Here is a 22,428-nt window from a genome sequence, read left to right as displayed (position 1 = left end):
GGCTTCTTTGTTGTCACAGTTGCTCTTTCAGCATCTGTCCTTTCCATCATTTCTGCTAAGCTCCACTTCACACACCTGCTGGGCTCAGCGTTGGCTCTCAGAAGTGCAGCGTTCTGCCAGTCATTTCCTCCTGAAAGGAGGCCCTGGGGAGGAAGCCTCCCTCATGGTGGCACCCATAGTTAGCTTCACAGACCCACTGTGACCCATGTGTATCTGTCCATATCCTCAGCCCTCTGGGAGCAGTGGCCCCTCCTCTCTCTCCTCTCAAGCCTTGCTTCTCTGTGACCACAGAGTCACCTTGAGTTTCTGAGCCTTACAATCAAGTTGCTTCCACACTTGAAACTTCTGAGTGCCACAGTCTGTGTGAACATCTTATGTTCTCCTTGAAGCTGCATTTGGGGGGAGTCTGGGCAATTGTTTTTTTCTTATCTCACTCTAGATTTAAGTGAAACATACAAGCCGCCTGGTGGAGTACTTCTGTGAAAGCAGCCTTTTCCTCCTGTCTCTTTGCAGGTTTTTGTTGTTTGATTTTTTTAAATGTTGCTTCCTGCTGGCCTCTCAAACCTGACTGTTCTGACTGAACTTTGCAGAGACAATTTCCTTCTTGCTATACGGAATCAGAGTAGCAGCATTTGCAATGTTCAAAGTAACAACAGGAGGGATCTATAATTTTCATGCAAAGACTCTTCTGCGTGGAACTGAGAGTTGAAAACTACAAATCTGGGCAGTGATGGAACAAGCCTTTAATCCCAGCACTTGGGAGGCAGATGGGTCTCTGAGTTCAAGGTCATCCTAGTCTATGGAGTGAGTTCCAGGACAGTCAATGCTACACAGAGGAACCCTGTCTAGAAACAAACAAACAAACAAACAAAACAAAACAAAACAAAAACAAAGCTCTCCCCCCAAAAAAACAAAAAACAAACAAACAAACAAAATGTAATTACATAAATTGCTGAGTTTGGAAAGATTGTTTTCAAGGTTTGTGCCTCTCCATATCTGTTGTGTGGAGACATCATCACTAGTGGAAAAAGGAGATCCCAGTTTGTAAGGTGGCCACCTCTAAAGTACAACCCTAGGTAGATGTCATGACCTCTGTGGAACCAGGAGCTGTGGGCTGAGTGCTCCTCACAAAATAAGCCAGGTACCCCATGTTACCATTATTTTAAGAGATCAAAACGTGAATTCGAATTTAAGGATAATCTTAACTTTAAAAACATTTCTCCACTCAGGCTCGAGAGCTCTTCTATGTATGCATAGTCAACTAAGAATAGTCTCCTTCAGTCCTCCTGACTTTTTCTTTGTCGGGATCTCAATCCTCACCAGTTTCTATCACTTGAAGTTTTGAATTGTCTCTCCAACAGCACCGACCAGGAAAGCCACTCAGCAGAGCTCTCTGTGTCCAGATCCTAGACTCTGGCTTGTTCATGTTCCACCACAGCATGGCCACTGCTCTCTGTACTTGTGGTATTCTAGAAATGCTGAGGCCTTTAGCAGACTGCTCTCCCTGGGACTGCCTACCCTGTGCTTTTAGGGGGACCTGCCCTTGCGTTAGAGAACTGTGTGGGCAATAATGCCTGCAATTGTGCCTTTCCCAGAGCCAAGCCACTGCTGGGGATAATAAATGATGGCTTGTTTATCTTTGAATTGTTTTTTATGGGCAGATGCCATGAAAGATTCAAAGCCTGTCTGTCAGCAAGGAAAGAATACCCCAATTGTTCGTTCAGTGCCTGATTTTCAATTTAATGTGAGGGTATCTTGTGAAACTTGTTTGAATATCAAACAACTAAGAAACCTTAGGCAGTTTTCTCCTGAGATGTTTTAAATAGTCCGTTTAACCAACTTGTTTTCAGATGCAGCCTCTCTCTCTCTCTGTCTCTCTCTGTCTCTCTCTGTCTCTGTCTCTCTGTCTCTCTGTCTCTGTCTCTCTCTCTCTCTCTCTCTCTCTCTGTGTGTGTGTGTGTGTGTGTGTGTGTGTGAGAGAGAGAGAGAGAGAGAGAGAGAGAGAGAGAGGTCTATTTCTATGTCCTCTGGCTGTCTGTCGACTCAGGAGGGAAAGAAAGGCATTGCTGAAGCATCTATGGTGCTTTTTTGCCTTCTGATTGGCTGAGAGTATGTGAGGACAACTGCTGAGAAATCCAGTAGAGTCAAACACAGGGAAGGCTGCAAGCATCAAGTGTGAATGCAGAGAGGCTAGCAGGTTTGTTGATTGATAGAAGATCTTGGGTGGCGTGAGGAAGTAGAACATTTTTGGGCAGAGCGGCAAGAGCCATGGTGTTTGTAGTACTGTGATGTGATTAGCTTGTGACTCTATGTCCTTAAGTCATCCCGAGCACAAAGCACCCTGAGAACACCTCTAGGAAAACAGCAGAATAAAGCTTACAAAATACATGCCCAAGGGTGTTTCTCAAACAGGAATAAAGTCCTTCTGAATATGTGGTCATGCTAAAGAGGGCACAAAGTCGTCTGGCATTCCCTTGTTTTGTGCTCAGATGTTCTCAACACCCAGAAATCAAGTAAATCAAGAGCAGCTATTGCTAAGTGGAATGAGAGTTAAAGGGGTCCCCGTTTCCTTAGTAGTATTTATGTAGTCGTATGGCATAGGGCTAGACTTCACCTCACGAGGAAACTTTTTGTAGGTAGCAGGCAGGGGGTAGTTTGGAGAATGGCTTCTAACTCTGTGGCTTCTTTGAAAGGAAGATGTGAAAAAGCACCGCCCACCACACAGTTGCAGCCACAGCATCAGCAAGCCCCATTGGCTATGTGCTAGTGTTTCACAACGCTGATTGGCATGCAGTTCAGAGGACTTGCTGTTAACATTTGCTATTTAAATTTTCTTCATGTAATTCCTTTATATTACCTTCCTGGATCTTAAAATTTTGTTTTAAGTGCATGAGTGTTTTGCCTGCATGTGTATAAATGCACCATGTGTGTGCCTGATACCGACAGAGGTCAAACCCCTGGAACTGGAGCTATGGGTGGTTGTAAGCTACTATGTGTGTGCTAGGAAACAGAGTCTTCTGGAAGAGCAATAGTGCTCTTAACTGATGAGGCCTCTCCACAGACCCTGCAGGTTGTGGCTACCATGGACATGAATGCCCCTTCCTTCTCCTTCCCCTCCTCCTCCAATCTCTCTTCTTCCTCCTCCTCCATCCCCCTTCTCACTTGTCTCCTTCCTCTTCTTCCTCCCCTCTTCCTCCTCATTCTAGAGTCATTCATCTTGTGTGTATGTATGTTTTGCCTGTGTGTATGTGTAACTACTGTGTGCATGCCTGGTACCTACAGCTATCAGAAGGGAGCCAGTCCCCCAGCGCTGAGTAAGATGCTTGTGATCTGCCATGTGCATGATGACAATCAAACACAGTGGTGCTCCTAATTGCCGGGCTGTCTCTTCTGCTCCCTGGATTCTTCTTTTGTTAATGTTTGTTTTATTTTAGATGTATGAGCCTTTTGCTTGCACATATATCAATATGTACCACATACATGCCTCTTACCTGCAGACGTTAGAAGAGGGCACCAAATCCCCCGGGAGTGGAATTACAGGTGGTTGTAAGCGTTCCCTTGTGGGTGCTGGGAACAAAACATGGCTCCTCTGTAAGTTCAGCAAGTGCTCTGGACCATTTCACTCTTGTCCCTCAAATGTCCTTCTATTGCAGAGGAACCAAAAGTTAATATTTAGATATTTACCCAAGAGTTAAAATATCTACTAATGTGGAACAATATCAGGAATGAAAGAATTTATGGTACTTCAATTGCAGTAGGAGGGTGGTCTGTTTTTATTTCCATGTTTTTTGTTTTGTGAGACAGAGTTTCAGTAGCTGCCCTGAAGCCACTATGGTTGCTATCATGTAAAAATTAACATTGATCATTACATGTTATTACCCATTTTCCCTCCTGAGGTTAAAAAAAATGGCTAAAAATAATCTACTCACTTAGCACAATCCTGATAGAGGGCTGGGTATTGCTCAGAGATAGGGCATTTGCTTGCCTTGACTATGTGAGTCCCAGAGTTGATCCCCAGCACCACAAGAATGAATGGGAAGGAGGAGGTAGGGAAGACGGGAAGGAGATGGTTCTGAGACCACTTCCTACTTCCTGTGGTCTGCACGTCGTACCTTGGGTCTTTGTATTTGTTCATCCTGCATACTTGTTGCTTTGTATCTTGTTTGAATATAATACAAGATTCGCTTGTACATGAAAAACACTGAATTAGAAAATCCTCATTTTATTTTCTAGGTGCTGGTGAATCTGGAAAAAGCACAATCGTGAAGCAGATGAAGTGAGTAGGCAGTGGGCATTCGATACTCTTCTGTGGCTCTGGCTGGCTTCTGTAGGAACATGTTCTTATTTCCCTTTCATCTCCTTAGAATTATCCACGAAGCTGGGTACTCAGAAGAGGAATGTAAACAGTACAAGGCAGTGGTCTACAGTAACACCATCCAGTCCATCATCGCCATCATTAGGGCCATGGGAAGGTTGAAAATAGACTTCGGAGACTCCGCTCGGGCGGTAAGTCATTGAGCTTGTTGGTGGCGGGTCGGAGGAGTCATGGAGGATAATGCTGTGGCTGTATCCCTGAGGCCGGACAGCTGTCAGGAGTGCATTATACAAGAAGTCAAAAGGACAAAGATGAGTCTTGAGCCGCAGAAATCAGCGAAATAAGAAATACACAGAAGTGTGCTCTCCGCCTTGCTGCTGCTTTCCCTGACTTGTCCAGACTGCTCAGAAATCACTCAGTGTTTACTATGTTACATGGACATTAGAGTCTGAGAAATTTTCGTCAACTCTACAGAACACCTGGGTAAACCCACCCAAAGGAGGACAACTTGATTTTGGCTCACAGCATCAAAGGTTTCAAGTCCATGCTTGGCAGACTCCATTGCTGTGGTCTTGAGGCTAAAACACCATGGTGGGGAGTGTGGGAAGGAACAGTGGGATCGCCTTATGATGGGCAGGAGGTAGAGAGAGACAGGAAGGTATCTAGGACAAGATACTCTCTTCAAAGACAAACACCCAGTGACCCAGTCCCTCCAGGCCAGGTCCCTGTTCTAATAGTGTATTCACCTTTAAATTTGTCAGCAGTTCAATTCACTGAAGATGTTATGTTCCCCCTTTCCCCTGCATCCAGTCATCTGAGTAGTCCATCAGGGACCAAACATTTAGCCATTTTATACCCAAACCATAACTCATAGATACCTCTGTGCCCGTGTTCTCATTTGTTGTTACCATAACAAAATGCCAGAGATAATTAGCTTAAAAAGACAAAAGGTTCATTTTGGCTCTCAGGTTTAGCTCTTTCAGTTTAACTCTTGGCTGGCTTAGGTAGGAGGATTGCCACAATGAGGCCAACCTGAACTACACAGTGAGTCCTACATCAGTCAGCAAGGCCACAGAGCAAGAAAGCAAAGCAAAAACATTTCAGGACTGACATGATCTAATTATTTGTTCTTGGGCCCAGACTGAAACAACAACTGAACCCTGAGTAAGGAAAACGGTATGAGTTTGCTTGTCTTTGGGACAGGAAAATACCGGCTATTTAAAGACATGAATCAGAGTTTCAGAGCTAAATAGGACCCCAGCAGACAAGCTGGTGCCTGGTAAAGAAGCTGGGAGGCAGGGCCGTGTAAGGTATAGCACTGCAGCCAGCTGGGAGTGCAGTGGGCTTAGTGCTAGCATGGCTCTGTGCTGGGCTCCCTCCTTTGACCCTCAGCTTGCTTTGAGTTTGGTTGAAAGCAGCCTGCCTGGTCCTTTCCACAAGGCGCTTCCTTCTCCTTTCTCTCAGTTGGATGCTTAACCTGTTTATTGAAAGGCCTCTACTTGTTACCTTGTTCATACGTCACTGAAAGGAAATCCTGCCCTTTTGCACCATGAATGAGCCTCAACAATATTATGAAGTAAGGAAAAAATATGGTATGGCTTCACTCATATGTGAAATCAAAAGCGAATGTGAAAGTCAAATATCAAATAGAAAATAATAAATCAATTTTGAGCAGGGCCTTAATGTAAAGTGAAGGGAGATAAAGGTGTGCAGCTGGAAGTGTAAAAAATAGTATACATGTAAGATAAAGAAATCTAAAGGCGAAAGGTACAGTTAGGGGATTGTGTCAAGATCATTAAAATAATGTACTTATCATTTATTCATTTAATGCTTTCAGGGCACTTGTCAGATGAAGAAAATAATAAACGCATAAATTACGGCGTGAAAAGAGTAGATTCGACAAAACACTCTAGATGTAATCAAACCTTCTTTAGAAAGAAAGTTTAGAGGAATGTTGTGAATTATTAAAAATTATCTTGAAATGCTCTTGGAAATATCAGTGGCACCGACCTAAAAAAAAAAAAAAAAGATCTCTGTTTAAAAGAACGGTGCAGATGGCATGCACACTGAGATTCAGGAGAGGAAGTAAACAGAAACGGGACTCGATACCAATTCTAATTACAGCAACTGAAAACTTAGCAGATTCCTTTATGTAAGACGGCTGTAGTGGCTCATGCCTGTAATTCCAGTTCTTGGGAGAACTGAGGCAGGAGGACTGTCATGTAGAACTCACTAAGCTATGTAGTAAGTCCCAGGTCAGTGTGGATTATAAAATTAAAGCTCCTCTCAGAAAACTCAACCAAACTAAACACTACCACCCTACATTCACAGCTCTGGGTAGCAGATCCCACACTGGCCGCGAAACGAAACACTTTAGAGCCTATGTTCAGTGCAGGCAGTTCAATGAGAAGCCATTTGGTTTTCATGCCTTTCTTTTCTTTTTTCCCCAAGCCTTGACTTTTATTACTTAAAAAAAAAAAAAAAAAAAAAAAAAAAAGGGCTGCATATTTATTTTGCTCTCTGACACGGTACTTATGCCTTCAACACTTTCACGACGATTTTCTGCTCCTCAATAAGGAAAGCCCGCTTGATCCTGTCACAGATACTCTTGGCACACATGGAACCACTGTAGGCCCTGCTGACATGCTCATCCATCTTAGACAATCTCACAAGGACTTTAGGCCTCACAGCAGGAACCCCTTGCAGTCGGCCTGGGCACACACCACATGCGAATTTAGGTGCTTTCCCAACCTTCTTGGTATACAGGGGAACAATCCTGTTGCCAGGAGTTCAGAAAGCCTACTTGTGTTAAAGGCTCTATTGTCAGAGAGCCTAGGATGGTATGTCAAACGCTGGACCATTCTGAGTGCCTCTAAGCACCGTCCCGGGAAAGGCTCATGCCTTTCTTTTTAAACCTTCTCTGTACGATCCTTCTGCTTAGCTTAGGAGATGCTCTGACCGCAAGTGTCCTAGCTTATGTTTACGCTCTCATCTGAGCCTCTGGAATGTGTATGTGCCTGTGCCCCCAGTGGCTGCCCCTTCCTGCTTTCAGTCTGTTGTGATCTCTGATGACCTCCGCCTTCCCCAGCGACTGCTTCACACAGAGGGAGTATTCTCCCGTGATCCGCTCCCATTCTGTCTGTCCTGTATTTCAGGGTACCTTGTTTCTACATACAACTTAAGCCACTACAAGCCCCTTGCCATTCCTCTTGGGGTTATAAAGATGAATTAATCAGAGCCTGCACATGAGGAAGGCACATTGCGCTGAGCATTGTAACCTGAGTAGGAGGTTTCTAGACAGAAATGAAAAGCCACTCTACAACCAAGGAGTACCATATTCAAAGGCACTTTGAAAACTTCTTTTTCACAAGTAGCAAGCTCTGTATTATAAGGTGAAGGATGAGTAGATGTTTAATTCTGCGGAGGACCACAGATCTGCTGTAGAAGTGAAAGCAGAGTGGATAATCTGCATCACTATTTTTTCTCTGAGGGTCACACTGACTTACTGACTTAGACATTACCAGAGCTCTGATTTTGAATATCTTGTAAGTGAGGAAGATTATCTGTTTCATCTTTTAGTTTTTCTCTGACATTTATTGAAGATGAGAATGGTATATAATATTTTGTTTCTTGTTCCATTGTCGATTCTTCTGCGTGTTCTCATTTTTGTTACATGGTTTTTGTAGTGGTTTTCTTTGAATATTAGAGATACCCAATCTTTGTGTATTATAATTTTTTTTCTTACCAAACTTTTTTTTTTTTGCAATTAATTCTGACATTTTTGGGCTTTGTTTTCTTTCTTTCTTTCTTTTCTTCCTCTTTTTCTTCTTCTTGGTTTTTTGTTTGTTTATTTGTTTGTTTTTGTTTTTGTTTTTTGAGACAGGATTTCTCTGTGTAGGCTTGCCTGTGCTGGACTCCCTTTGTAGACTAGGCTGGCCTTTAACGATCTGCATTTCTCTGCCTCCTGGAGTGCTGAGTAATCAGGCATGCACCACTGTGCCTGCCTAATTCTAACGTTTTTGTCTTGGTATTGATATAAACACAATATTTCCAATTACTATAATTACTATTGTTCTTGTTGAGCCAAGGTCTCATGTATCCCAGAATGGCATCAGACTCATTCCATAGCGAAGATGACTTTGAACTTGGTGTTTGTGCATGTTTGCATCTGTGCGTGTGAGTATATATGTTCCTATGCATGTGTGTGTGGTTGGAAGGCAGAAGTCAACATCCTCTTTTTTCTTCTTCAGTTGCTCTCCACCTTGTTTTTTTGGAGCAAGGAATTAACACTGGACCTGGGGCTCAGTAATTCAGCCTGGATGGCTAGCCAGGAAATTCCAGGAATCCTCCTGTCTCAGTCTTCCAAGAACTGGGCTTAGAAAGGCACATTGTCATGCCTGGTTTTTGTCCATGTGTGACAGGACCTGAACTAGAGCCTCAAGCTTACATGGGTGATGGGGCCTGAATTAGAGCCTCAAGCTTACATGGGTGATGGGATCTGAACTAGAACCTCAAGCTTATATGGGTGATGGGGCCTGAACTAGAGCCTCAAGCTTACATGGGTGATGGGATCTGAACTAGAACCTCAAGCTTATATGGGTGATGGGGCCTGAACTAGAGCCTCAAGCTTACATGGGTGATGGAGCCTGAACTAGAGACTCAAGATTACATGTGTGATAGGACCAGAAGTAGAGTCTCATGCTTGTGTGCAGGCACTTACTGACTGTCCCATCTTCTCCACCTGAGAAGTATGATTTTTAACTTTATTGTTTTCTATAATACTATGTTTTTTCTCTAATATATCTTTCTATCCACCTATTTGTGGATTTTGCTCTTAAGTAGGCTCTACATATATCATATAATTTGTCTCTTATCTTATTACCACATATTAAGTAACCAGTCCATTCTCCAATAACTTGAAATACTACTTTTAGCATTCAATTGGGTATGGTTTTAGACACTTTTACTCCACCACTGATATACTTTTGGTTCCTTCCTAGACCAGTAACCAGTTATGTAATTCAGTGTCTCTAATTACGGTTAATTATAAGAAATAGGTAAAGAAAACAAGAACATTCACCTCATAGGGTTTTAAGAAAGATAAAATCAATACTGATTGTTTGTAAGATGCCTTGATCATAAAAGATGCTCAATAAACTGTTGATTTTATTATCAGTAATTGTCCTGTAATTGTTGACAGTACAATCATAGGCTGTTAGGCTAATTGCTTCATATATAAATTGGTGTCTAATAAGTTTTGATCTCCCTGTCTTGTTCTTTTGCCAAAGAACCAGTATGCAAGACCAATATGCAATTCTATTCCGAATGGACTTCAGAATTAATTTTTCTCTAAAAGCTTGTTTGTTTGGTTGGTTTTTTTGTTTGTTTGTTTGTTTTGTTTTGTTTTTTGTGTGTGTGTGTGTGTGTGTTTATATCTTTTCAAATTAAAAAGGAATTAAAATATGATTACATCATTTTCCACTTCCCTACTCCCTTCCCTCTCTCCCAAATACAGGCCTCCTTTTTCTTAACCAGTGTTGTTACATTTACACTTAAATGACTAAATACATAAATGCGGCCTACGGAGTCATTCAGTGTTGCTTGCATGTGTATGGTCTGGCGCTAGCCACTTGGTATTAGATACTTGGGGCTGGGATGGCTATCCCTCTGGGGGATTACAGCTCCCCTCTCAGCAGCTGGATATTGCTTGTAGTTCTTCATCCAGGGCCAGTGAGAGTTCCTCCATCTATGTTGGGGTCCTATCTTAATACACAGCTTGCTTGTTGACAAGTGAAGGAAAAGGAAGGGAATTCTCAGAAACTGTGACTTAATGTGTGGTACACTGGCAATTTTAGGCAAGGTCAGATATCTTGGGAATGGTACAGCCGTAGCCCCCATTATCTATACTAATTGAGAAAACTTTCTCAGAGTGAGGGTGGTTTATCTGTGAATACTAAAGTATTGATAAGTAGGTTATTGTGTGGTAGGAAGCATTATGTAGGACAGTTAGCACAATAGGCCCTGGTGATGTCAGTTAGGACAGTAGACTGGCCTACAGTAACATGTACAGAATGAGGACAGCTGGAAAGTGTGTTTTTATGGGTTTATAGCAATTGATGGAGAATATGTTTACTAAGATAGCTTGAAAAATATAAAGTTATAATGTATATGCCATTGAACTTTATTTTTCTGGTAGCATTGACTCTGAGATCAATTGGCAACAAATTCAAACTCAAGGCTGACCTTTCACTGTTTGGAAACCACTCGAGATGCCTTCCTTATACTCTAAAGAACCCCAAAACCTCACACACATCTTCACTTTGCCCCTGGGAGATGGTCCTTTTTCTCTTTGAATGCTGTGTGGGTGTTTTCATCAGCTTCTTCGTTGGTTTATGTGTGTCTGCCTGATTTGCAAGATTGCTGCTGTGGAATATTTAGCATTTCACCTTGGCAGCCATCTGAAGATGTATTTTCTTCTTCCTCTAGGCTGCCAGAGTTAAGGCAATATCCTGATCAGTGATTAGAGAGTCTTAGCTAGATCTAGTGTGAATCCTTTCACTGGCCTGGTTTTCCATACCATTGCTGACTTGTTTTATTTTCTGTATGTGGCTTGTGCCCTGTGTTTGCATACCCACTGGGGTCTTTTGTGTTGGTTTTCTGTTTGCTGGTTTGTAAGCGCATATATATCAGACTTTTGTCCCCCAATAGCAGTTTCTCTTATGTTTGGTGTATTGTCCTTCATATTATTGTTGGGTATTTTTCATTATTAAACTTCCTGTGTTACTGTTTTCATTCTGTTTAAATTTAGAACATATTCAGTCAACCAAAGATCTACCAAATATTTATGTGGCTTTAAAAGTTATGCAAGGCAGTGAATTCCAGTACTTGAATCTCTGTTTGTTCTTGAGTGCCTCTGAAATATTCTACTGGATGAACTTAATAAGCTGTGTTTGTACTTCCCTCTTTATAACTTCTTATCCATCAGTATTTTTGGAATAACCACATCCTTTCATACTGATTTATCTTACCACCATGGTCATATAAGTTTATGTTGGTATTTTTATCTTCTTGGCTTGTATTAAACCCAGGATGTTCTACATATTGTAGGTTTTTAATAGCTGGTAATTTCTGCTCTTTCCAAATCTCATTTTTTTTTTTAAAAACGTCCCCAGGCATTTTCACTTGCTGTGCCCGATGGATGAACATCTGCAGCATTTGCAGTAGTATTCCACTTTACCTGAGAAGGGAGAGCGGTGAGGAGCCCATGGTTGTATAGCCCATGGCTTTACATTGTCTCTGTCCTGAGAAGTAGCTATGCAAATAGCTAAATATCACTACAGTTTGAGGTGTAATGTGTATTTCCAGTATGGGCTATCTTCTTGCCTCAGTTCACTTTTAATTGTCATGTGTTTCTGTGTCTCTGTTGACTTTTGATTGTCCACATGAAAAACATAAGTGTCAGTATTTTTAATTCTATTAATTTGAATATATATTTATCATTATGAACATGCATAAGATTAATTTTTGGTAATCCCTTTCTTAATACTCTGAAGCTTATGATTCCTGCTAAATTCACTGAAATTTAGTTAAAAGTTTTGTAACTTCAAATGGAGTTAAGATTAACTTAGACCTTTAAAAATTTTTTTTTAGACTTTACCCACCTCTTTTAAATAATATAGGGAAAGAAAAATAACTATTTTCTTGTTTCAAATCATTTTTACTTTTGATTGTAGAGAAAATGTGTTGCAGTTTCCTGTTTCTTACAGCAACCCTTCATCATTTATGGTTGGCCCTGAGCCACAGAGTGACAAACCCCCTAAAGTTCTTTTTCTTCCAATTAAAGTTATTGAGAACTTTGTTGATGTGCGTGCATGCGTGCATGTGTGTGTGTGTGTGTGTATGTGTGTGTGTATGCACATCAACATACCTATAGGAATGTGGTAGGCTTAACACAAGAGAAGCTATCATTATACATGATTTCCAGTGTCACTGCAAATATTACAAATGACACAAGCATGGGGCAAAGGATATTCATTCATTTCTCAGTCTTGGCAGCGGAAAATTATCCTTACAGTCTGAGTTCAGAGCTCTCACTATTTGTAACCTAGTCTATCAGATTGTTTATCTTGTATCTCAGAAGGGCCTTTGATGTTCTCTATGCAAAGACCACATTCCTCCAGCAATGTTGTCTTCTCTGTCCTGACTAGTCATCTGGCCATTCCTTTAAAAGCCTCCCCTGAGGTTCTCATATTTTAGATTGCATTCACTATTGAGAAGTGTTTGTGCTTTTGAATTGAATCATGATGTGTTTGACCCTGAAGTTGCAGTTTCTGCTCTGTGCCCAACAGTTTCTGCTTTTGCCTTTTGCTAACCTTAATATGTCAAAAGTCAGACCTCTTGGTCTTTCAAAGTCTTTTCCATCCTGTATAGAGGCTTCTAAATCCATAAAGTATGAGGCAGTTTCAGACAGAATACACGTCAATGTCCAGTACCTAGGCTATCCCTGGGAGAGCCTGTGCTGTCTCTAATACAGTGTTGACGTGGCTCCTTTCTGAGCTCCAAAGCTCACAGTTAGGTACAGGGATTTACATTGTCAGATCGCATTTTAACTGGCCTACCTCCGTGTTTATGTCTTTGCAACTTTAGAATTAAAATCCTGGCATGTAGCCATTCTGTGCTTAAAAAGAAAAGTTGTGGCCAGGCATGCTGGTTCACACCTTTAACCCCAGCACTTGGGAGGCAGAGGAGTGTGGATCTATGTGAGTTTGTGGGCAGCCTGGTCTACAAAACAAGTCCAGGACAGCTAAGACTAGAAGAGAAACCCTGTCTCAAGAAATGGGGGTGGGGTATATATATATATGTATGCATGTATATGAATGATCTGTGCACCACACACAGTGCTTACAGTACAGTCTTATATGTGGAAAGTGGTCAGGTCTTGGAAGTAGTAGAGAGGCCTGAAACTGAACTCAGTCTAAGTCGGAGCCAAGTGCCCCAGGCCTTCTGTGCTTCTGACGCCTTGAAGCAGCGCCTGTTGACCAGTTCACTAGCCATAGTCCAGTCCTGTGTGGCATGGTCCCTTCTGCTTTACTGTATGTGTTCCTGCTAATGACTCTAGACGCTGTTGAGGAATTTTATGTACTTTTTGCAAAGTCCTTGTTCCCAACTGTCTCTCTCCTACAGTTCTAAGTCTTAGACAATAAGAACTTGCTGGTTGTTGATTTACTGGTTTATATGATGCCTGGGTGCCTGGCTGAGGTACTTGAGGCAAGTTGCCTTGGGTTGTGTGAAACAAAAGCTTAGGTAGGAAGCTCTCTTCAGTGCCTTCTGCTCAAATACATTACGTAAATGCTCATTGACTGGCTAAATGTCCAGCCCGTAATCAGGAGGTAAGTGTTCCCATTTGTTTTTCCTATGACAGGGTTTTACCGTAATTTAGACTGACTTTAGATTCACGATGGAGCCCAGGCTGGCCTAGAACTTGAGTCCATCCTGTGTCAGCATCCCGCGTACCAGGATGATAGCTGTGTACCGTCACACTGTGCCAGGTTTCCAGTTCACTCCAGTTAACTCCCATTTTGTGAAGAAGAGACTCTTTCTTAAAGTTAATTTTTCTTTATGGTTTTGAGGTTTGTACCTTGATGTTCTATGGGATCCACAGGATAGCAATGTCCTTACGACAGTAATGAAGTTATCGCGTCCATCATCTCACATCTTACATGTTTGAGTGACCACAGTGGGCTCCAGTGAACTTAATCAGCACAATTCCAACAAAATGCAAGTGTATTAGTTTTGGCATTGGGCTTTAGTTCCCTGCACTCCTCTTGGCCTGTTTTGTACTTCTTATCCTCTACACTGCACTTCCTGTTTCCCTAGACAGTGCTTCTTATTCTCTATACTGTACTTCCTGTTTCCCCCAGACAGTGCTTCTTACCCTCTACACTGCACTTCCTGTTTCCCCCAGTCAGTGCTTCCTATCCTCTACACTGCACTTCCTGTTTCCCCCAGACAGTGCTTCTTACTCTCTACATTGTACTTACTGTTTCCCCAGACAGTGCTTCTTACCCTCTACACTGCACTTCCTGTTTCCCCCAGTCAGTGCTTCCTATCCTCTACACTGCACTTCCTGTTTTCCCCAGACAGTGCTTCTTACCCTCTACACTGCACTTCCTGTTTCCCCCAGACAGTGCTTCTTACCCTCTACATTGTACTTCCTGTTTTCCGCAGACAGTGCTTCTTACCCTCTACACTGCATTTCCTGTTTCACCAGACAGTGCTTCTTTTTTAAAAAATATATTTTATTAATTTATTCATTTTACATCTGAATTGTTATCCCATCCTTTCTATCATCCCATTCCTCCCTTTCTTCCATTTTCTCTTTACTCCCCTCCCCTATGACTGTGACTGAGGGGGACCTCCTCCCCCTGTATATGCTCATAGGGTATCAAGTCTCTTCTTGGTAGCCTGCTTGCTATCCTTCCTCTGAGTGCCACCAGGCCTCCCCCTCCAGGGGACATGGTCAAATATGGGGCACCGGAGTTCGTGTGAATGTCAGACTCCACTCTCCACTCAACTGTGAAGAATGTCCTGTCCATTGCCTAGATCTGGGTAGGGGATCGAAGTTTACTGCACATACTGTCTTTGGCTGGTGCCATAGTTTGAGCAGGACCGCTGGGCCCAGATCCGCCCATCATAATGCTCTTCTTGTAGGTTTCTAGGACCCTTTGGATCCTTCTATTTCCCCATTCTCCCATGATTCTCTCATCCAAAGTCCCAATAGGATGTCCTCCCCTCTGTCCCATTTTCCTGGTAAGTGAAGACTTTCATGGGACATACCCCTTGGGCTAGTCTCCAGATATAAGTGAGTATATACTGTTTGATTCTTTCTGCTTCTGGGTGAACTCACTCGTTATGATCATTTCTAGTTCAATCCATTTGTCTACGAATTTCAGGAATTCCTTGTTTTTAATAGCTGAGTAGTATTCCACAGTGTAAATGTACCACAGTTTCTTTATCCAATCTTCTACTGAGGCACACTTAGGCTGTTTCCATGTTCTGGCTATTATGAATAAGGCTGCTATAAACATGGCTGACCAAATGTTCTTGTTGTGTGTTGGAGCATCTTCTGAGTATATTCCAAGAAGTGGAATAGCTGGGTCTTAAGGAAGCCTTTTTTCCCAGTTTTCTGAGATAGCACCAGATAGATTTCCAAAGTGGCTGTACTAATTTGCATTCCCACCAGCAATGAAGGAATGTTCCCTGTCTCCACATCCTCACCAGCATGTGGTGTCACTTGAGTTTTTGATCTTAGCCATTTTGATGGGTGTAAGATGGAATCTCAGAGTTGTTTTGATTTGCATTTCCCTGATGGCTAAAGAGGTTGAGCATTTCTTTAAGTGTTTCTCAGCCATTCGATATTCCTCTGTTGAGAATTCTTTGTTTAGATCTGAGCCCCATTTCTCAATTGGGTTATTTGGTTTGGTGGTGTTTAATTTCTTGAGTTCTTTATATATTTTGGATATTAGACCTTTGTCAGATGTAGGGTTGGTGAAGATCTTTTCCTAGTCTGTAGGCTCTCACTTCTGCAAATTGGTCCAACGTTTTATTCTGGCCTGGAGGATATTGTGCTAAGTGAAATAAGGCAGACATAGAAAGAAATGGATCACATGGTCTCACTTACATGTGCAATCTAAAAAAGGAAGAGACATTTGAATGCCTTGGCAAGTGCAGTTTATAAATACAACATCCAAAGTTCCCTCTGTATTTTATTTAGGGTGTCTTCCTAGAAAGTTTGAAAGAAAAGGCTCCTTTGATGAGGATGAAGTTACCTTCCCCATATCTTTTGATTAGTTTTGGTTGAAAGCCTACTTTGTTGGATACTAGAATGGCTACTCCAGCTTCCTTCTTGGGTCTGTTTGCTTGGAATACAGTTTTCCAACCCTTTACTCTAACATTATAATGAGTTTTGGGGGACTGCCTAGGCAACAAACTGTCTCTGTCATCTTCTCATTTGGAAAGCTACTAACCTGCATTCCTGGTATACTCATGTAATCAATTTTATTCTTTCTCAAGTCTCTAATGGGGTTGAAGACCAGATAGTTTAGTTTTACAACTAAGCTTAGTTGTTTAGGGGTTAAGATGTTTTTAGATCTAGATAGATGTTTTAAGTTGATAATGATGAGATATGATAGATATTGATTTATATTCAGAATTTTAGATGCACCAAGATGGGAAAGATGTTTTCTTCAAGGCTGCCAAATACAAATAGCCAAAGCACTAAGAGTGTAACACTTATATAATTCTTGATTGTGTCATAGTTCTTTATGCTATAGGTAGTTTATTGTATATATGTGTAATAATATAAAGATATATATAAAAATAAAAAAATTAATTAAAAAAAGGAAAGAAAGAAACACTCCAATCTGATGACCCAGACTGGAGAGTCTTAGTCTCTTCTGCCAAAAACGTTACTAAAACTGGCTAAAGATTACATAACAAAATACAATTTTAAAAATTACTTAAGCATTTTTCTAAATGAAATCATGTTTTGTGTGGTGCAGTAAATAAAAATGAATGGCAGTTTTTCGTGTATAGGTTATTATCTGGTAAGTGACATTGCTGATTGGAACTAGGTTAACTGTACTGAGTGGCTGCAGCCTGAGGTAGGCTGCTTCACTAAGGATACATGCACTTTGCTGACTTGCCTGCATTTCTCTTGTGGTTTACTAAAGAGGCAAACATATGCTTGAATAATGTGTTCCCATGCTGAGAGACTTAATTAGTTTCCATGATGAGTTCCAGCTTGGGAAAAAAAAAAAAAAAAAAAAAAAAAAAAAACATGTTTCATGCATTAACAGCAGGATGAATTCATATTGTCATCTGGTCTATTCTGCAAGCCTGTCGTGAGACACTTCTCTGTTGCATACTTCCTCTTATGTCTTCCCTCTGTAAGACTGAACTACAGGACACTTTTCCCTCAGCACTAGTCGTCACTTAGTCAGAGAACACTCAGAAAGCACCAAAATCTGAAGATGATCAAGTTTATCTATAACATGGCTTGCAGACGTGGTGGTGCCCTCCTGTTGTCTCATCATTTAACACTGAGGCAGGAGGATCACAGGCTAGCCTGGGCTGGGTAGGAAAAACCCATTTTAAAAACAAAACAAAACAAAAAAGGTTCCCCTTTCTCCACATCCTCACCAGCATGTGTTTATTTGAGGTTTTGATCTTAGCAATTCTGATGGGTGTAAGATGTAATCTCAGAGTCGTTTTGATTTGCATTTCCCTGATGACTAAGGACATTGAGCATTTCCTTAAGTCTTCTCGGCCATTAGGGATTCCTCTGTTGAGAATTCTTGGTTTAGCTCTGTACCCCATTTTTAATTCAGTTATTTGGCTTGGTGGTGTTTAATTTTTGAGTTCTCTATGTAGTTTGGATATTAGCCTTTACAAGAAATGTAGGGATAAAGATGGAACAGAGACTGAGGAAATGGCAAACCAATGACTGACCTAGCATGAGACCCACCCCACAGGAGAGAGCCTACCCCTGACACTATTAATGACACTCTGCTATGCTTGAAGACAGGAGCCTAGCATAACTGTCTTCTGAGAGGCTTCATCCAGTAACTGATGGAAACAGATGCAGAGTACCACAGTTGAATAGGCAGAACTCAGGGAGTTTTGTGGAATAGTGGGAAGAAGGGTTAAGAGATTCAGAGGGGTCAAGGATACCACAAGAAGACCTACAGAGTAAATTAACCTCAGCCCATGGGGGCTCACAGAGACTGAACCACCAACCAAAGCGCTTGCATGGGCCAGACCCAGACCCCTGCACAGATGTTAACAGATGTGCAGCACTGTCGTCATGTGGCTCTCCTAATAATGGGAGTAGGGGCTTTCTCTCACTGTGTTCCCTGCCACTGGATCCCTATCCCCTAGCTAGACTGCCTTGTCTGGCCTCAGTGAGAGAGGATGTGCTTAGTCTTCCTGCGACTTGAGATGCCAGGGTGGGTTGGTACCCCTTAGGGACCCCTCCTCTATGACAAGAAGTAGAGGGGGACAAGAGGGAAGGATTGGGTGCAGAGGCGGAGGGGAGTGGTATCAGGCTGGAAAGTGATTAAATAAAAATAAAAAATAAAAAATGAATAAATAAAAATAAATAAAAACAAACTCAAAAGGTGGATTTACCTGTAATCTTCAGAAGTCATACCTCTGTAAATTAAATCATTTCTAGATTGCTGTTAATAATTATCTGATCACATGGTAATAGTTTTTATACAACATTGTACACAGAATAATGATGATAATTTTTAAAAAGTGATAAACACCTCTATACCTCTTCAGTGCACCCCAGCTTTTCACATACTTTCAACTGGAGATACTTTCAAATATTCACAGCTGGAGAGTCAGCTGTAGTTTGGAAGGGTGACCCCCTGGGAATGATAATGATTCCCTACCATATAAAACTATACATCTCCAGTTAAAAATTAAAAAGTGGCTTTAAAAATAAAGCAGTGACTTATGACCCTTAGATTTTGTTTTGTTTTTAGATTGGTTCTACCTTGGGTCTCCACTACGCTCCTAGGGATGACAATTACCACCTATATGCGGATCTGAGAACGAATGTGGACATGGGTCGGGCCTTAGTAAAGAGATGCTAAACTACACCCCAGATACTGGAGACTCAATATGATAAAGGGCACGTGAAGTAGGAGCTCTGCTCAGTTCGATCCCTCTGCCTGGGTTAGCAAACACTTCCTCACTGGTTATTAATATGTGTATAAATTGAGGTCTCTTGGGAATGACAGGCTACCCTGTGAAGGTGTTGTTGCTTTCTCCACGTTGAACTCTCTCTTCTCTGACAATATTTTGCAACTGAAAACTGTATAAAAGAATCTAACATATAACAGGGTTGTGCTTTAGACAATGTTTAATGACGTTTTGCTGCTTAGATTAGAAGCACGTGGAGAAAAGCTGCATTTTTGTATTGGTCCTCTTTTGGTTTGTTTTCTTTTTTTTAATGATCTTCAGTCTGCAACATTATACCAGTGGAGAGTTAAGTCTCTTCATATGCTGTGACTTTAGTCTTTCTTTCAGGTGCAGGTGCTTTGAGAGCTGTCACCTATACCACAAAGCACCGGCTTGTGATAAATACACATTGCATAAGCCAGCGTTTGAAACAGTGCTTTAGATAAAGAAATGTTGTGGCGGGTCTATAAAAAATAAAACACTTGAAGGAAATTCACAATTGCGTTTTCCTTCCTCCCTGTCTCCCTATCTGCACTTTTTATCCTTTTATCTTGTCTTGTGAAATGTGCAGGATGATGCTCGCCAGCTCTTTGTGCTTGCCGGGGCCGCAGAAGAAGGCTTTATGACTGCAGAGCTTGCCGGCGTCATCAAGAGATTGTGGAAAGACAGTGGTGTGCAAGCCTGCTTCAACAGATCCCGGGAGTACCAGCTGAACGATTCGGCAGCGTAGTAAGTGGCCACAGCGTCAGAACTCAACTGTCACGAATGATCACATGCTAGTCAAATCTATCTCCATGTCACTTGTGCTAGAGAATTGCCTGGCACATTCTTACACAGCTCAGGTTTTCTGAATGACAGCGTTTGAATCCTTTCTCTGTCTTCACCATGTGTTTGTGATAGCAATGCCGTGGTTATATTGGAAGTGTACAGAATAGGGCTGTCTCTGGTATACCTCCGAGAATGTCGCTGAGAGCACTTAACTGTCCTTCTACACTTCCTGCACGTTCTTCTGCTGTGTGCTCTGTGCTTTAGAAAGGGTGGTGTAAATGGTTGAGGTTTGAGCCCTTAACTATGCCTTATGCTCATGACCTTAGACATCCATGAGGCTCAGCGTTCACCCCCATTCACTGTAAAGAAAGGTTTCTCTGCTTCAGGCTGAGAGTAGCTACTGTCTGTGAGTATAAGCATACATATTTAGGAAGGAGCTTGATGTTTTATCAATTTAGTAACTGCACTGGGGCCCACAGCTTCTTCAGACAAAGGTTTTTAAATGGATTTCGAACTATGGACCAGGTGTCAAATCAAATCAGATGTCAGTTGTTTACCCCTGTAATAGTGGCGCCACTACTGAAATACGGGGATGTCTTACCTGGCCGCTTAGTTGTTTGGCTCATAGAGTATATGACACCAGCGATGACTCTTCTCTCCCAGCAACCTGCAAAGCACCTTCTGGGACTTGAATGCTAGCTATGGGGGAAGGGAAGGAACAGACTGTTATAGCTTGCTTTTGTTGTATCTTAAGCTGAAGTGTGTGGTTCCTTTAATGGGATAGTCTTATCATCTCATTGTGATGGGCAAGTAAGGCCACTGATAAGAGCCTGTATTATTTCGGGGGACTCTGGGACCTCCCTGATCAATGTGTGTAAAGCTATAGAATTAGAGAACAGGAAAGTGTGGGCTCCCTGTGTGGAGCATGAGGCTAGTAGGAAGTAACATTCCTGCAGCCTTTGCTGAGCTTTCTTGCTGCTGTCTTCACAATTAAGCCCTGTGATGTCTTCAACAGAGGGCAAAGTGCAGATCCGAGCATGGAGTTAAACTAAAATGTAAGGAAGCATTTTAAGAAACAAGTTCACTGAGAGATGGCTCAGAAGTTAAAAGAGTACTGACTGCTCTTCCAGAGGTCCTGAGTTCAATTCCCAGCAACCACATGGTGGCTTACAACCATCTATAATGTGATCTGATTCCCTCTTCTGGCCTGCAAATATATATGCAGGCAGAGCACTGTATACATAGCAATAAATAAATTAAAAAAAAAAAAAAGAAACAAGCTCATGATATTTATTAGTTCAGATATTTTAAGCCCCTTTCCTTTGAATTACTATGCCTGAAAAACAATGCTTAAGACATTTAAAGAGGCACAAAAAGATTTTCAAGTAATTATGTGACATGTAAGCTTAAACTGTTTGTTTTGTATGTTTATAAAGACCTCTGAAAACTTCAGAACATCACATAATTAAAATATGTTGTAGTTTTATTTTAAGTAACCTTTCAGGGCTCTAGTTCCTTTCAACACTGTGTTTTGTTGTTTGATTTCAGTTATTTGAATGACTTGGACAGAATAGCACAACCAAATTACATCCCAACTCAGCAGGATGTTCTCAGAACCAGGGTGAAAACGACAGGAATTGTGGAAACCCATTTTACATTCAAGGATCTTCATTTTAAGTGAGTAACTTCCACCAAATACATGGTTTATAAGCTTAGTATAATGCAGTACTTTGGAAACAAAAGCCCAAATCAATGTTGGGAAAATCTTTTTCAGAATATTAGACAAAATGATTTTATGGAAACGAGCAACAATATTTTCAGAGGGATATGTTAATTTTTATTTAAAACAAAATAACCAAGCAGGGCAGTGGTGGTACACACCTTAAATCCCAGGTGTCACTTCTACACTCAGGTGTCAAAGGGAGGTGCATCTCTGTGTTAGAGGCCTGCATGGTCTACAGAGTGAATTCCAGGACAACCAGGACTACACAGAGAGAAACCCTGCCTCCAAAACCCACCCAACCTACCAACCACCAACACCAACACCAACACCAACACCAACAACAATAAACAAACAAAAAACCAGACAAATGCCCTTTGCCTGTTAATTTTACAATGACTAAACTATACTCAGAGTTTGGCTGGTTTGGCTAAACAGAAGATAAAGGCATGCATCTGAGGAAGAATCACTGTCTTTAGGTAAAATAGGGACCTTTGCTTTTCAAATATATACTTACAAACATGTGTTTAAAGAAACGTACCTTTGAATTTTTTCATGAAAAATGTTATCAAGTCAACTGATACTTGTAGTCTGGTGATGGTGATGTTTGCTTCAGGTGTGCTGAATGTGACCCTGCTGGGTGAGAAGAGCAGTACGGGATGGAACTATCTGGAACAGGAAGGGATGAGGCTGGTCCCTCCCAGGCCTCACTTGGAACAAGCCAGTTTCAGTGGAAGACAAAGAATTGTCCTATAAGCATTCTCAGAACTGCATTCCTCTTTTTCTAATAAATAATACATTTTAAAAACAATAAAAAAGACAAAGGTTGACTCACAGCCAAATCCAAGCCCTGAAGCCTCCTGGACAGTTGCTTTTA

The 22,428-nt window shown here is 41.5% G+C and overlaps 1 protein-coding gene across 1 annotated transcript in view; it reads left to right on the top strand.

Annotated features, from left to right (window-relative positions):
• Window positions 1-22,428, top strand: part of Gnai1 (G protein subunit alpha i1) — an 86,583-nt gene that overhangs the window by 49,205 nt on the left and 14,950 nt on the right. Inside the window, exons 2-5 of the mRNA XM_051152084.1 lie at window positions 4,234-4,276; window positions 4,365-4,506; window positions 19,635-19,792; window positions 21,380-21,508. Of these exons, the coding sequence (XP_051008041.1) occupies window positions 4,234-4,276; window positions 4,365-4,506; window positions 19,635-19,792; window positions 21,380-21,508 (472 nt within the window). The remainder of the gene's footprint in view (window positions 1-4,233; window positions 4,277-4,364; window positions 4,507-19,634; window positions 19,793-21,379; window positions 21,509-22,428) is intronic.

This window comes from Acomys russatus, chromosome 10 (genome assembly GCF_903995435.1).
Source record: "Acomys russatus chromosome 10, mAcoRus1.1, whole genome shotgun sequence".
NCBI classification, from domain to species: Eukaryota; Metazoa; Chordata; class Mammalia; order Rodentia; family Muridae; genus Acomys; species Acomys russatus.
This window is presented reverse-complemented; position numbering and strand designations above follow the sequence as displayed.